We start from the raw sequence: 14,750 nt of genomic DNA, 5'->3' as shown, positions 1-14,750 counted from the left end.
ATGATAACATCTGCCAGTAATTTAGTATCTATTATATACCAAACAATATGAAAAGACACTTTATGTACATGTCTGCCATTTAATATTTATACCAACCTGACATCTCACCTTCTCCACTAAGCTAGAAAAGATGAATATTTTTAAATTGTGCACATTACTACCACCACCCAAAAGCAAACAGTTATTTGGATAAATTCCATTCTGCCGTTGATATTAGTATGAGACTTTTCTAAATCAATTTATAACCATGTTCATTGGTTCATCCATTCACTCAACAATATGTATTGACTGCTATTCAATGTTTTAGGTTCCGAGGAGAGCCAGGGAGATGGGTACAGTTTTCACCTTTGGGGAGCTTATATTTCAGTAGGGGTGGAGATGGGTACAGTTTTCACTGTTGGGGAGCTTATATTTCAGTAGGGGGGTATGGGCAGTAAAACAAGTAATTACCAAATTACATATTAGGCAATAATAAATGCCTTGAGGCAAAACCAAGTCAGGGTAAAAGATCAGGGACTGAGGCGGGGTAGCAGTGCGGGCCTAGTCATTACGGAGCTGAGCGGTCAGGAAAGATCTCTTCACAGAGGACATTCACACACAGCCTGAACAAAGTGAAGTCACAGCCATGTGCAGAGCTGAAAGGAAACAATGTGGGCAGGAGAATGATGCCCTAGCATTTGAGGAAACCCTTCTGAGTCATCCATGTGTCTGTCACCTGACTTCCCACAGTTGAACAAGATCAGCTATGAGACCTCCCTTTCTCCCGTGGCCGGGAGGAGATTGTCTTCTCTAGTCGACTGTTCCTCAGGAGGGCTATAGAAACCTTACCTAACTATGCATTTACTCTGGAAGGTTTTTGTGTCACCTTTCGCCTGGTCTGCTTCTAACCTCCCTGCATACATTTCTGCTGAAGTTAACTAGACACGCTGATCCCGCCCTACTCCTTGGGTTCCCCCAGGCCTGGATTGTCAGGAAGGGTTGTGTCAAGGGAACTGTAGATCTCTCCCTTAGTCAATGACTGGGTCCAGACTGTGATGCCACAACACCTGTATAACCTGTGTGGGTTACCTGTGTTTCCCTTTATACTGAGTATTTGTTAAACTCCCAACCTGACCTGCTGGCCATACTGGCTGCATCCTTAATTTCTATCAGTTGTACTTTTTTTTATTTGCAAATCAAAGACACTATCACTCCCCTGGCAAGACTATAAGGATTAAACTTAAAAGCTCTGTAAAGCAACCTAGAAGTGATTATTGGCATTTTGGCAGTTGAGAGTACATGTTGATTCCTTTCCCATTTGTATATAGGGCTGGTGTAATGTGAAAAAAAAGTAAGCAATGACTTTTTTCTTTATTATTCAACTTAACTCATTATCATTTATCTGTTACTAACAATGCACGAGGCTCAGGACAATGCGTTGGAGAAAGTAACATGAACTCTGCACTTTGGGCCAAATGTATGAAGGCTGTGTGAAGAGCGCTATGACGTGAACATAGCGCTGAGAAGTGAGACACTGAGGCACTGTTAATTAGGTGGGCAACCCCAGCACATGCACGGTCCAGCTGATGTCTCACCTAACCCCAAAATCAGCTGGACGGTGCAGGCAGTGCAATGGGCTTGGGGGGGGCGGGGTTAAAATTAATGTCATCTTCATTATTAACGAGGGAGAGGAGGGGCACATGTGCCACTCTGTGTACCTGTGGTCAGGGGACAGCTCTGGAGCTATTTTCTCCTCCCACCTTTATGAGGGTTCCAGGAATGGAATTACGATCATAGGGAAGCAAGGACCTTCACCCACCGAGCCATCTTGCCTGTCCAAATAACACCCCTCCAGGTGCCAGGAGCAGGGATGCGATAACTAACCACTCCCCTCTGTCCAGAAAAGTCGGGGGGTGGTGGTGGAGCTCAACCAAAAGGGAGTGTGAGGCTGGGCGGTAGCACACACCTTTAATCCCAGCACTCGGGAGGCAGAGGCGGGTGGATCTCTGTGAGTTCGAGGCCAGCCTGGGCTACAGACTGAGTTCCAGGAAAGGTGCAAAGCTACACAGAGAAACCCTGTCTCAAAGAAACACCACACACACACACACACACACACACACACACACACACACACACACACACCAAGGCGGGGGGAGGGGGGGTAGGGAGTGTGAGAATCTAGGCTGTGGTCTGAAACACAAGCTGGAAAACTGGCAACTCTATGGACAACTCAGTCAATTTAGAGGCCAAGTAGGTAAATTAATAAGAGATTTGCCTCATAGTTTGATATCGCTGGACCATCACTGGTGACTCGTAAAAGAATCTGTCCAGAGTTCTGCTCAGAGGCTCGTATTTTCCTCAGTGAATTTCTTCTTGTTTTTGCCTCAACAGAAAGTGCCATTGTGAAAAAAATCCAGGGTTATTTCAATGCATGGCAAGCGCTCCTCATCAAACCCAACATCTTCTTTAAGATTTCTTGGCTCTACAGAAAGTATGAAAGATCCGTGTAAGTAGCACAGGCCTGGAGGGTTTTCAAGCGCGGTCACACTGCACACACGGGTCCTTGTGTCTCTGCTGCTGTCAGCCACTTTGGTATGTCCGATGCTCCCCAGGGTGCAGCGGGGCGTGTTGGCTCAGTGACATGGGAAGCATCCATAGCAATGCGGCTGCATTGGGACAGACCAAAGACTAAAGGAACCCTTGGCCAAGAAGCTGCTCAAGAAGGAGCCGAATGTGCAGCCCAAGGGCTCTCTGGAATAAGGGCACTGCAGTAGATTATGAGTTGACAGAAAAGCATGGGCCACCCTAACAGTGACACTGGTCAGGACTTTCTGCAGATCTAGAAAAATGGAAACGTAGAATTCAAGTCACAGCTTTGAGATTGCTAGCAGTGTTTTAGAAACCGCAGTGAACTCTGGTACCATACAATGACGCAAGCTTCGTGTAACTTATGTATATTTGTGAAGAAATGAAATACGAACTCACTTACTCACGAGTGCCAATGGCTTTAAACCAAGCAGAGTCTGTTTTGCAGGATGTCTAAACTGAGAAAAATTTGACGTTTCCCCCCCACAGCAAGGACTTGAAAGATGAGATAGCCATTTTGGTGGAAGAAAAAAGAAACAAGGTCTCCACAGCGGAGAAACTGGAAGACTGTATGGATTTCGCAACTGATTTGATTTTTGCTGAGGTATTGACCTGAACGAACCCCATTATGATGGCGTACCATAATTTAAAGAATCCTTTTTAGAAATGCGGCATGGTCTCTCTTTAAAAATTCCTCTAGCAGACAGTCTTATGGTAGTCCACCAAAATAGCCTAAACACCAGCCATTTTATGACATTCATCATTCAAATTCTTCTATATTATAATACAATACGTGAAACCAGGAAGAGAGGAGACTTAAGACACTAAATAAAAGCATCCCTCAATATCTGTAACTTTTAATTCCAGAACCCTTCCCAGATACAAAAATCTAAGAATGTGCAAATCTTACCTCTACCATGCCATAGTACATGCATATACTGCATCCTCCCACAGGGATCCTCTCACCTCTGGATTGTTTATAATACCTAATACAGTATAATGCTATGCTAATAGTTATGATATTGTATTAATTTAGAGAAAAACTATGAAAAAGTCAGTATCCATTTAATAAAAACACAACAAAAATATATGTGATGCCCAGTTAGTTAAATCTATAGATGTGAAACTCGAGTATATGGAGGGTCGATGGGACACAGGTAATTACTATTTGTTCACTTTTAAGCAGAGTGTTAATATGTAAAAATGTTGGTACTAATTACAGAGACCTGTAACTTTATTTTGTTGAGATTGTTGATACTGGAGGGTCACCTCCCCTCATTTTCTGAAACTTGGATTCCGTCTTCCAACCTTTTCTGCTCTGTTCAATTCTTCAGAGACGTGGAGACCTGACGAAAGAGAACGTGAACCAGTGTATACTGGAAATGCTGATCGCGGCCCCTGACACCATGTCTGTGACCCTGTACTTCATGTTACTCCTCATGGCGGAGTACCCTGAGGTCGAAACGGCAATACTGAAGGAAATCCACACTGTTGTTGGTAAGCTATAAATTATAGTGCTTTAAAAACCCCCTTCTGAATGTGAATGTCGGTGGCTTCTCATGTTTAAGAATCTGATGATAAACATAAAACCTGAAGGAAAAATAAAGTAAGTAATCCTGCCACATCTTGGCGATGCTGAGTAGGCTAAAATGACTGTCCCTCCTATTTGTATGTTGTAGAAATTACAAAAATAACACGTGCTTATTGAAAACTTCAAACACCAGAGCAATGTGCTCAACAGGTAAATGTATGACCCCAAGACTGAAAACATGGGTTTCATAACCAGACTCAGATGGGCGAAGGAAAGAACTGACTCTCACAAGTTGTCCTCTATGGCATGTGTGCGCACACATGTTCTCTCTCTCTCTCTCTCTCTCTCTCTCTCTCTCTCTCTCTCTCTCTCCCTCTCTCATGCACGCACGCACGCACGCACGCACGCACGCACGCACGCACGCACGCACAATAAAAAGCCCTTAAAGAACACACATAAAACAAGTAGTAGTGGATGAGAATGAGGCTCTAAGACAGTGAGAATTAGGACATTCACTTTCTTAGAGCCTCATGTTTTCAGTCTTGGGGTCATACATTTACCTGTTGAGTCATCACCTGGCTTGAGACCTCGCTCCATGTGCACACAGATGTTTGTCCATCTTAGAACATACTAGAGTACTTGCACATAACCTGCTTACCACCTCCCACAGACTAAGTCAACTCTCCGTTGTTTATAATACCTGATGCAATGTAATGCTGTATAAATAATTATGATATTATACAATCTGGAGAGTAACTACAAAATAAAGGCTGTGCATGTTCAGTACAAACACACACAAAAATACGTTTAATGCTCTTAGTTGAATCCATAGATGGAGAACTGAGTGTATGCTCTGCCTGCCTTGTGGGTTACGTAAATCCTTTTGGCTATCTGTTGCTTACACGAGTGTTTGTGGATTTCACTGGGTGGCAGGAGGAGGAGGGGAGGGGAGCAGAGGCGAAGCCATGGGCTTCCTTCTCCGCGGCAATCCAGCGATGGCGGCCCCTTCCTCCCCACTCTTTCATCGGCAGAGAAGCCCCCAGGGCCCCATTCAGTTCTCCCACCCCCATTTTCATGGCTCTGCCCCAGCATCATCCTGTCCCCACCCTGCTTTAGAAACACAAAATCAGAACTATTTTCTGGGAGAAACCAAAAGCTTATCAGGTTTTGCCTTCACCTGGCTGATCTTTTTAGGAACACCTTACTTAGCAAGGGGAGAAGACACAGTATGAGATGAACTTTCCCGGCTTTACGCAGCGCTGGTGCAAGAAGTTATTGGACATGGAACAGCACCACCTTTAACAAGCAATTTTACAGCTGCTAGAAATAGTTGACACTAAGGAAAGGCTGCCTTAGTTCAGATGTACTAGAGAAGGGTTCTGTAGGGGCGTCAGTAAAGGGGGAGGAGAACAAAGAGACAGGGTAACATTGCCCCAAATCCCTGAATGCTTTCAGGGTCTGTGCAGAGGTCACAGCATTCACTGGGGAGGCTGCGAGGCTGGTGGGAGAAAGAGAACTCAGTTGTAATGGAGCGAAGAGAGAGGTAGGAGGATGGAGGAGGGGGAACTGATTTTGAGAGCGCGCTTTTATCAGACCTCTAATACAAGTTCCTTGGGAGAGAGCTGCTGTGTGCTTCTGAGGTCTCCCTGACTCCATCAGACTCTGCAAAGACAGGAACGCGGCAGAGCGTGTGGCAACATGCTCCCTCTTGTGGTCCGCACAGGGACATTACTTCCCAGCAAATACCTCTGTCTCCCCTCTGTCTGGTCCATGGTTACAGAGCACAGTACTTAAAACGCAGGTTCTCTTCCTAGATTCTTCTGACTGAACTAGACCTTCCTACATGGCTTGGTTTGATTCTGTAGAAGTGGTGGCTCATTTGAGGGTACTTGGAAATCTTGCCATATCTGGAACAAATCTAAGCCTCTTTGACCAATGTCAGGTCAGGCTGAGGCAGTGGGAGCCGCATCCAGGTCTAGGTGGGGCCCTGACTTTTCATGATGGGGAGTAGTAAGCGTCTTGCCATTTTCCAGGAACAGTTTGTGCATGGTCAGACGTGGAGGGCCTGCCAGTGACATGTGTGGGAAGGTAGCTGTACAAATGACTAGGGAGTGAACATTATAAAATGGACTCAGTTGATCTCCCTGACTCTGCAGCATCCTGTGCACCTTTGTTTGGGATGGTTATTGTGCTAGTTGGCTCACATATGAAGAGACAAAGTAAATGTTCCCTAGAACATGCAGTAGATGCAAAACTCAAAGACTTGAGGTGCACAGATAAGAGGAATATGAGATGTGGAGTAGGTGTGGCCGACATGGAATTACAGAGTGTATGTCCCTCGGAAGGGGTGGCTGCCCCCGCCACATCTTCTGCCCATTGTCTGCAGGTGGGAATGTGGATCCAGCATGAGCAAATTTTCTGATATTTTTAGGAAATCTTTTTTGTTGTGGTTATTAAAATTTCCAGAAGTGATTTCACGTCTGAACTTTTATAAAGACCTTTGCAGACCAAATATAACACAACTATTTCCAGTGGGTGGTATGCACTAGAATTACAAGCATTTTTTTTAAACCAAGAACAACTTCTTCTATGGAAAAAAGGAGGAGCTACAGCGCTTGTCACATGTAAAACTAGCATTGCTGTCTTTGTCCTTCCTGCTGTTCCACAGGTGACAGAGACATAAGGATTGAGGATATCCAAAATTTAAAAGTGGTAGAAAACTTCATTAATGAAAGCTTGCGGTACCAGCCCGTTGTGGACTTGGTCATGCGTCGAGCCCTGGATGATGATGTGATTGATGGCTACCCAGTCAAAAAGGGAACGAACATCATTCTGAATATCGGAAGAATGCACAGACTCGAGTATTTCCCCAAGCCCAATGAATTTACCTTAGAAAACTTTGAGAAAAATGTAAGAGCTCCTCCTTGGACCTGAGCATGCTGTTTCTGGTGGTGTGGTCAGACCTGCTCCAGTTCTGTGTTTAGGAAGGACGTCCTTAGCGCCCTTCACTCACCCTTCAGCGGCTTCATGGGAGCACCTGGGTCCTATAGCTTAGAACATGGCTAACACATTCAACGCTATTGGTGTGTGTAAAAATCTCTCTGTGTGTAAAATCTTTGTAAATTTGCCACCCAGGAAAACAAAATATGAAAAAAATCCTTAATTGGGCAAAGATTTATTTAAGGCAACTGATCTCTTCTCCTCAAATTTATCATTTGATTTTTTAAATTATGAGTTAAATTATATTAAAATATGAGTGTTTTACCTGCATGCATGTAAGTATACCATGTATGTGCCTGGTACATACAGAGTTCAAAAGAAGGCATCAAATCTCTTGGAACTAGAGTTATGGATGGTTATGAACCACCATGTGGGTACTGCAAACTGACCCTGGCACCTCTGGAAAATCAGCCAGTGCTCTTAACCACTAAGCCATCTCTCTGGCCCAGAATTTATCACTTCTTCTACAGTAAAGTAAAAATTAAAAAAAAAAAAAAACAATAAATGCATCACTCTAGCACCATCTAGCTTCAACTGTTCCACCAACTAAGCAAAGGAAATCCATTTCTGCTTTAGATATAAATCAAATAAAATTTAGTTTTATCACTGCCTTTATTCTATCAAATGGCCTCAAGCAGTGGGTCTTACTCCAAATAAAACTCAATGATTAAAAGCACCAGCCTTCTTCTTTATCTAGCTGGAATATAGGAGAGATTTTTGCTTCATTACATCAAAACAATGTTATTAGGACAGAATTTTCCAAATAGCTCCCTGTCTCCCCTTTTCCTACTTGCATGTAGCATAGGGACCCAGTGTTGATCTGGCACTCTAATTAATGTTTCTAGACAGGAAACCCAGACAATGCCTTGTCAACTGGTCAATAAATTTTATTTGTTTTGTAGTTCTAGTATGTCTAAGCCATGTAAATCTAGATCAGACAAGGCAGACAGACATGATCCACATTACTTTTCACAGTAACTAAAAGTGGTTAGAAGACCTGGTGTACTGACACATTCCTGGAATCCTACACTCTGAGGTAGAGGCAAGAGAACCAGAATTCTGGGGCCATCCCAGGCCACAGAGATCCCTCCGCTCTCACATACACAAGAAGCTTGACACTAATAGTCTAGAAATTCATATCTTTTATCTTCATGTTATCCACTATATGGGTCACACAAAAACAAACTTTGTCTCAGTAACTTGCCAAGCACTAGGAAAGCAGAGTTTCTGGATAGCTAATATTGCCCATATGGTGACTTGCCCTGACTTACCCCAGCTTACTGACATGTACAGCAAAACCAGGGACGATCTGAGGCCGGGACTGTGTCACAAGAGAGGCACAGTGGCTGAGAAGGGTGCTTCTTCAGCCACAGCTGTTTGTCTCGGGGAGGAAGCAGGGTGGCTGAGAGTCCAGCCGGGGCATTCTGACTGACAAGTGTTTCCATAGACAGTTGCGTGACCCTGCCTAACCATCTGCTCGTTTTCATAGGTTCCCTACAGGTATTTTCAGCCATTTGGCTTTGGGCCCCGCAGCTGCGCCGGGAAGTACATCGCCATGGTGATGATGAAAGTCGTCCTGGTTACAGTTTTGAAGCGATTCCATGTGAAGACATTGCAAAAAAGATGTATTGAAAACATACCGAAAAAAAATGATTTGTCCTTGCACCCAGATGAGGACAGCCAGCACCTGGTGGAAATAATTTTCACCCCGAGGAATTCAGACAAGTACCTCAAGCAATAAAGACGTGTGGTCAGTATCTACTCTGGAGCATTGCTGTGTCAGGAGCGACATGGAAGCTATCCATTTTAGAAGGCGGGTGGTGTCAACCTCACAATGAACCTGTGATGGCTTGAAGCGTCTTAGGATCATAGTTCTTGTGGCTTGTCAGCAAGATGGGCGTCCATCCAGAGAGTCAGTATGCAAAGGAAAGGAGAGAGACTGACGTCTTAAAGGACAGAGCCTACAAACTCTACTTTGGGAAAGACAGGCTGCCCGATAAACCTGTCTGGTCTCCTGCCAGAGTCCTCAGCGCTGCTCTCGTCAACGCAGCTAACGCCTCTGGCAGAAGGACTCCAGTTGTTAGAAAGGCCAGGCAAACCTGCTACTGTGGATAAAGGGATAAAGGCGTTCTCGTGTGTATGTGCATGTGTGTTAAGAGTGGGTAGGAAGCAACAATCTAGACTCTTCCCACAAGTTAAGCCCAGTTACTTCTGATGGACCCACATAAAAGCTATTTGGGGCAAAAGTTAAACATGAAGCGTATCCTTTCATACTCTCAATTCATGCTCCCAGACATGGAGTTTGACCGTAGTAGGCATAGATTCGGGTCAAACGGACCCAATTAATACTAGTTTAAGTAAAATAGAGTTAGGACTCTGTATGTGATGTAGGGGGAAAATCACACGGTGCACTTCAAATAAATAAGTCTTTGTTTTCTATTGTTTGCATTGTTGCTTAGTTCCTTTAGTTCAGTTTGGGGAAAGGAGAGCCCTCTGTGTCGACATCTAATGCAGCATCCCAGTGGGCCCCAACTATTTGACATACATTCTTACCATCCCCCCCACCGCCATGACCCCATTCTTTCAAAGAACCAAGGTCAAACCTTTGTTTACAACCTTTGTTGCAAATCTTTTTTTTTTATCCTATCTCAGATTTAATAGTTACCTTAGAAATTTAGCAAATAACTGGCCCACTGAATCACTATAGCCGTAGATGAAATGTACACCATGGAATTAGCATTCTAGAAGGAGTCAAATAAATGATTAATTTTCTCTATATCACTTTGTGTTCTAAAGTCACTATAAATATATGTAATAGTCAGTATTTGGTAACTTAAAAACTGAAAGTCAAAGCTCCCTTATGAACATGACATGTTTCCATCCAGCTGACAGCCATCCTGCCCTGCATGGACATTCTTTTGCCTTACCGCTTAGTGACAGGGTGTAAAATACATGCAGGAGCCTTAAAGCATGAACTGTCTTTTGTCACCCACCTCAATCTGTCTCCCTTCCTAATCTGACTTTCCTTATCCACTGCCAAGATCAGCTCGACATAGACACACTTGTTCATAGATGTCCTAAAAAATTCAAGGATGAACATTGTTAGGAAGGCCATATTTCAGCTAGCTTGACGTTGTATGGTTTAAGGAGAGGTAGTGTATAACTATCCACCCAAATCTGTCTGTTTTCAGGTCTAGATAATCATCCAAGTAATTTTGACTCTCATGATCAAGGTGAGGGGCAGTGAGTGAATCAAGCTAGTTCACTTGATAATTCTATTGCTAATTATATCAGAATATTCTAATTATAATAGGATAATATATTGTTCTAATGATAATAGTCTATTGATCATTATTGCTGTCTCTGGAGCTGTGTGGTTGAAGAGACTTCTTACCAGTATTTTTCACTCACCTAATTCTCCTGGAATATCTACTTTGATTTCATATGTAAATATGCATCCGGGCCTATCTTTTTATAGTGAAGCAGGAAGTGAAAGAGTTATATCTAGATAATGTGGACACAAAGTGATGTTGGGGAAAAAAACAGGAGTTTGGAGTAGGAACCTGGACAGGACAGAAAGAGAAGTGCTGGGCCGATGGAGGAAGGTTCTCTCAGAATCAAACCCCTGGTTAATGGTTGACCTTAGCCTCTTTAGACGAGCACTACACGCTCCCACAGGGTTGCACGGTGCAGTGGTGTGTGCTGATGGACACACATTTGAAAATCCTAGTATCTCTTCAAAACTCTTGTATATTGTGAAGCGCTTGCTACGCTCAAATGTGCCACAGATTCTGTTGTTGTCAGTTTCTAGATTGTGCGTGTCCCCAGTAAAACCCGAGTGTGCAAGTTCTGTCACTGTCAAGTTATGAGCGCAGATACGCCTTCTCTCTGTGTGTTGATCGCCTCCCTTCCCCCAGGTTTCGCCGAGATGGCGTGTTTCTCTTTCCAAGGGGGCATTAACCAGGCTCCGAAGGTCTTTCTCCTATTGGGAAATGGCTGTTGGAAATTGCCATCCTGTATTTCTAAGAATCACTTTTCGCCAGGTAGTACATGGCACGGACGTCCTGAAATAATGCTAGTTGCACACTCTCTTTAGTCTCTTGTGTCAGTCCCAGGGCTGACCTTTGGCTAACTGAACTTGGTAATGAATTGGAATAGATGCTCAACTGAACTTAGGAAGGTCTCCATTTTATGATGCATCCCTTTTACCTCCCCATTTTCATTGTTTGTTACCTACTGACCGGAGATTCCCTCTTCTACCTGCACATAACACATGGGAAATGTCCAGGTTCTGTTAGTAAGAACTCTCAGTGTTGAAACCGGATCTCTCTCTTGAAGATGGGACTCTGTCGGAACCCATGTCTTCTGAGCCTTTAGCTCCTCTATCTTCTGCCTTCAGCCCACACTGAGTGTAAAATCGCCAGGACAGCTGCTAGTCTCACAGAGCCTATGCTAAGACAGTATTATTTGTCAGGGCATAGGCTCCAATTCGGAATTCAGGCAGTACACCGCTCCCTAGAAAACCGACGACGAAGCTCTCCCAGCGTCACTGCCTTACTTAGGAGGATGTGCTGTCAAGCTGGGAGAGAGAGCAGCAATACTCCAGTCAGGCACCGGGGCAGACAGGCAAAGGTTTGTTAGTTCAGAAGTCAGTCGGGCAGCTTCCAGCAGAGGGGAGTGCAGCCCGCCCAAGCTTCCGGCAGTCGCTCCCCACATGTTGGTATTATTGTCTGGTGAATGAAATGCCCCTGAATACCCATTTATTTTGTCATTTCAGATTCCTTAGAGACTGGCTGTACTAGTTCACTGGAGTTTAAATCAGAAACTGTCCACTGAGAGCTGTGACTTCCGGAAAGTTACCCCCTGAGCTTTGCTCTCTACATTTGAACACAGGGGAAGCATGGTGTCCACCTGCTGGAGGTGTGACACACTGGAAACTACCCGCTATCTAGTGAATTTTCAATACATATGATCCAAGGATAAGAGGAACTTGTTAATTTAGCCTTAAAAATATGTATAGACCACACTATGCTGGGTGTTCAAGAGAAATAATAATAAGACAGTCTCTCAAACCTATTATAAATATTATTTTCAAGGTTCAGTCTATTGTCCTGATAATAGCAACACTATAATCCATCATTTCTTTCGTTACAAGGAAGCTCAGCCCAACTCTGAAGCCCCTGCTTCCTGCTGTTTCCATCCCTTAGTCGTCTGACTCACATTCTTCTTTCTGGTTGGCTCTCACAACTGTTTATGCCTCATACTTTACCAAGTCAGTGTATAAACCTTTGACCTGACCTGCTTCAACTAGAGATCTGTGCTTTACCCTTCCTGGTGGAAAGTCATCGCCAGGCATTCTGGGAGCAGGAGGGCTGCCAATCTGGAAACAGAGATTTCAGGTAAGGAAATGACTAAGGGGGCCTGAGGGGAAGGGGAGGAAACAGAAACCACCAATGATCAAAACATCTCAGAGAAAGACAGGCTGAATCCACAGCACCGGACAAACAATGGAAGTAAAGACCTGGACCCAGTCCAGGCCCTGTGTGGGCAGAGGAGAAAAGGGAAGAGGCTGTGAGGTGAGGAGAGAAGCCGCTTTCGTCCATCTTAGGAGCAGAACAAACCAGGAGGGAGGCTGAATAGAAATGCTTTTCAATCGGGATTCAGAGAAGGGGAATACAGGAAGCATCATCTCCACAGTGGGAAAACTGAGTCTGAGGGGAAACGAGTTACAGGGTCAACGGCTGAGTTCCCGAGGTCCTCCCGGGGACTGTGAGCCTGCCCTGGGAAGCTGATACTGCTCTCTGCGGATGTGGATATGAAGAGCTGGTCTTGTACACATTAGAGCCATAACGGGACCTGCAAATGGCAAGGCATCTTTGACCCTAACAAAGGAAAAGTATGAAAGAAAAGTTGCTGATAGTGGTGAAGGAGAAATGAGGCAGACCCATCTGTTAAGCCTGAGTCAAGACAATGTCTTTCTAAGTAACTCAGTAACTTTAAAAAAAAAATCAGCCGGGCGGTGGTGGCGCACGCCTTTAATCCCAGCACTCGGGAGGCAGAGCCAGGTGGATCTCTGTGAGTTCGAGGCCAGCCTGGGCTACCAAGTGAGCTCCAGGAAAGGCACAAAGCTACACAGAGAAACCCTGTCTCGAAAAACCAAAAAAAAAAAAAAAAAAAAAAATCTACAAAAATATGGGACCCTGTGGGCCAAAAGGCATATACTGTAACCACAAAGTAGAACCTTCTCAAATGTCTTCCCATTGTAGCAGGAATCTTAAAAGTTCTTATTAATAAAATCAAACCCGAGGCCAGTTATTGGGGTCCATGCTGGTAGATCAGAGAGACAGAACAAGCCACAGCTAACCTCACCTGATCAACTTCTCAGCTGGTCCTGTTTCCTTAGACTGGAAGCCTCTGAGTCCTCATCCAGAATGAATCTCAGCTGAATTGTGTTGCTCCAAAGCCTGAAAGCTTAACCAGCCAAATGCTTAACCAGCCAAAATCTTCTAGTTTCTGGTCCTCACGCCTTATATATCTTTTTGCTTTCTACCACCACTCCCTGGGATTAAAGGCTGGCTTTCTGGGATTAAAGGCGTGTGTCACCATGCTTGGCTATTTCCAATGTGGCCTTGAACTCACAGAGATCCAGAGGGATTTCTATCTCTGGAATGCTAGGATTAAAGGTGTGAGTGCCACCATTTTCTAGCCTTTGTATCTAGTGGCTGTCTGTTCTCTGACCCCAGATAAATTTATTAGAGTACACAATATTTTGGGGAACACAATACCACCACATCCCATTATATAAAAGATAAATTAATTGTGTCTTTATACACCACTGGGAACAAACAAATCAACTACATTCAACAATGTGGATAAATCTCACCAACAGAACATTGATGGATGAACACACACACACACACACACACACACACACACACACACACACACACACTGTGGACTATGATTGCCTTTATATCAACATTCGCTATGCTATTAGAGGTCAGGGGAATGGTTGCCCTAGGGGTGAGGACTAGATTCCATGTGAGGCGGTCTTGGGGTGCAAGCAATGTTCTGTTTCTTGATCTGAGTGCTCTTGTGTGTATTTGTGTGCACTATGTGGAAATTCACTGAGCTGTAAGTATATGTCAAGAAAAATTACAAATAGACAACAAGAACCTGAAAAATAAACACACAAATAGATCCTGAAGCCTGGACCCAGCAAGGCCTAGAAAGAGCAATGAGCCATGTACCTATGCCACAATCCAGTGCCAACTGGGCACAGAGATCAGGTGAAAGAGAGATGGAGCACCAGTCTCATAGCTGGCGCCTTAGCAAGGACAGCCAAACCAGTTCATGCAAAGACTGGCAGCCCTGAGCACAGCAAACAGTAACTGCCCCACATGACATCCCAACTCCAAAGAGCCCGACCCTGGTCCAGGGCAGAACTTCCAGGGACCTCAGTTCCCACAAATGTAGAACAGAGATGGTAGTGTGGTGAACAGATTGCATTAGGAATTGAGACTCGCACAGGGTCAAAAGATCAAGAAAGTGGTTCTGTATCACTGCTTGCCAGACACTTAGGTCCCCACAGTTCTAGTAAGAGGGGGATTTACCCAGGTGATCTGCATGAAGCCACACGTTAGCAATGCTAAAT

At 44.3% G+C, this 14,750-nt stretch overlaps 1 protein-coding gene across 1 annotated transcript in view; it reads left to right on the top strand.

Moving 5' to 3' along the window:
• Positions 1-9,533, top strand: part of Cyp19a1 (cytochrome P450 family 19 subfamily A member 1) — a 28,359-nt gene extending 18,826 nt beyond the window's left edge. Inside the window, exons 5-9 of the mRNA XM_006971586.3 lie at positions 2,371-2,485; positions 3,055-3,169; positions 3,900-4,062; positions 6,765-7,006; positions 8,586-9,533. Of these exons, the coding sequence (XP_006971648.1) occupies positions 2,371-2,485; positions 3,055-3,169; positions 3,900-4,062; positions 6,765-7,006; positions 8,586-8,837 (887 nt within the window). The 3' untranslated portion in view covers positions 8,838-9,533. The remainder of the gene's footprint in view (positions 1-2,370; positions 2,486-3,054; positions 3,170-3,899; positions 4,063-6,764; positions 7,007-8,585) is intronic.
• Positions 9,534-14,750: the final 5,217 nt, after the last annotated feature.

The sequence above is a fragment of the Peromyscus maniculatus genome, chromosome 7 (assembly GCF_049852395.1).
Source record: "Peromyscus maniculatus bairdii isolate BWxNUB_F1_BW_parent chromosome 7, HU_Pman_BW_mat_3.1, whole genome shotgun sequence".
Classification (NCBI taxonomy): domain Eukaryota; kingdom Metazoa; phylum Chordata; class Mammalia; order Rodentia; family Cricetidae; genus Peromyscus; species Peromyscus maniculatus.
The sequence above is the reverse complement of the archived record's forward strand: the minus strand, read 5'-3'. Positions and strand labels throughout refer to the sequence as shown.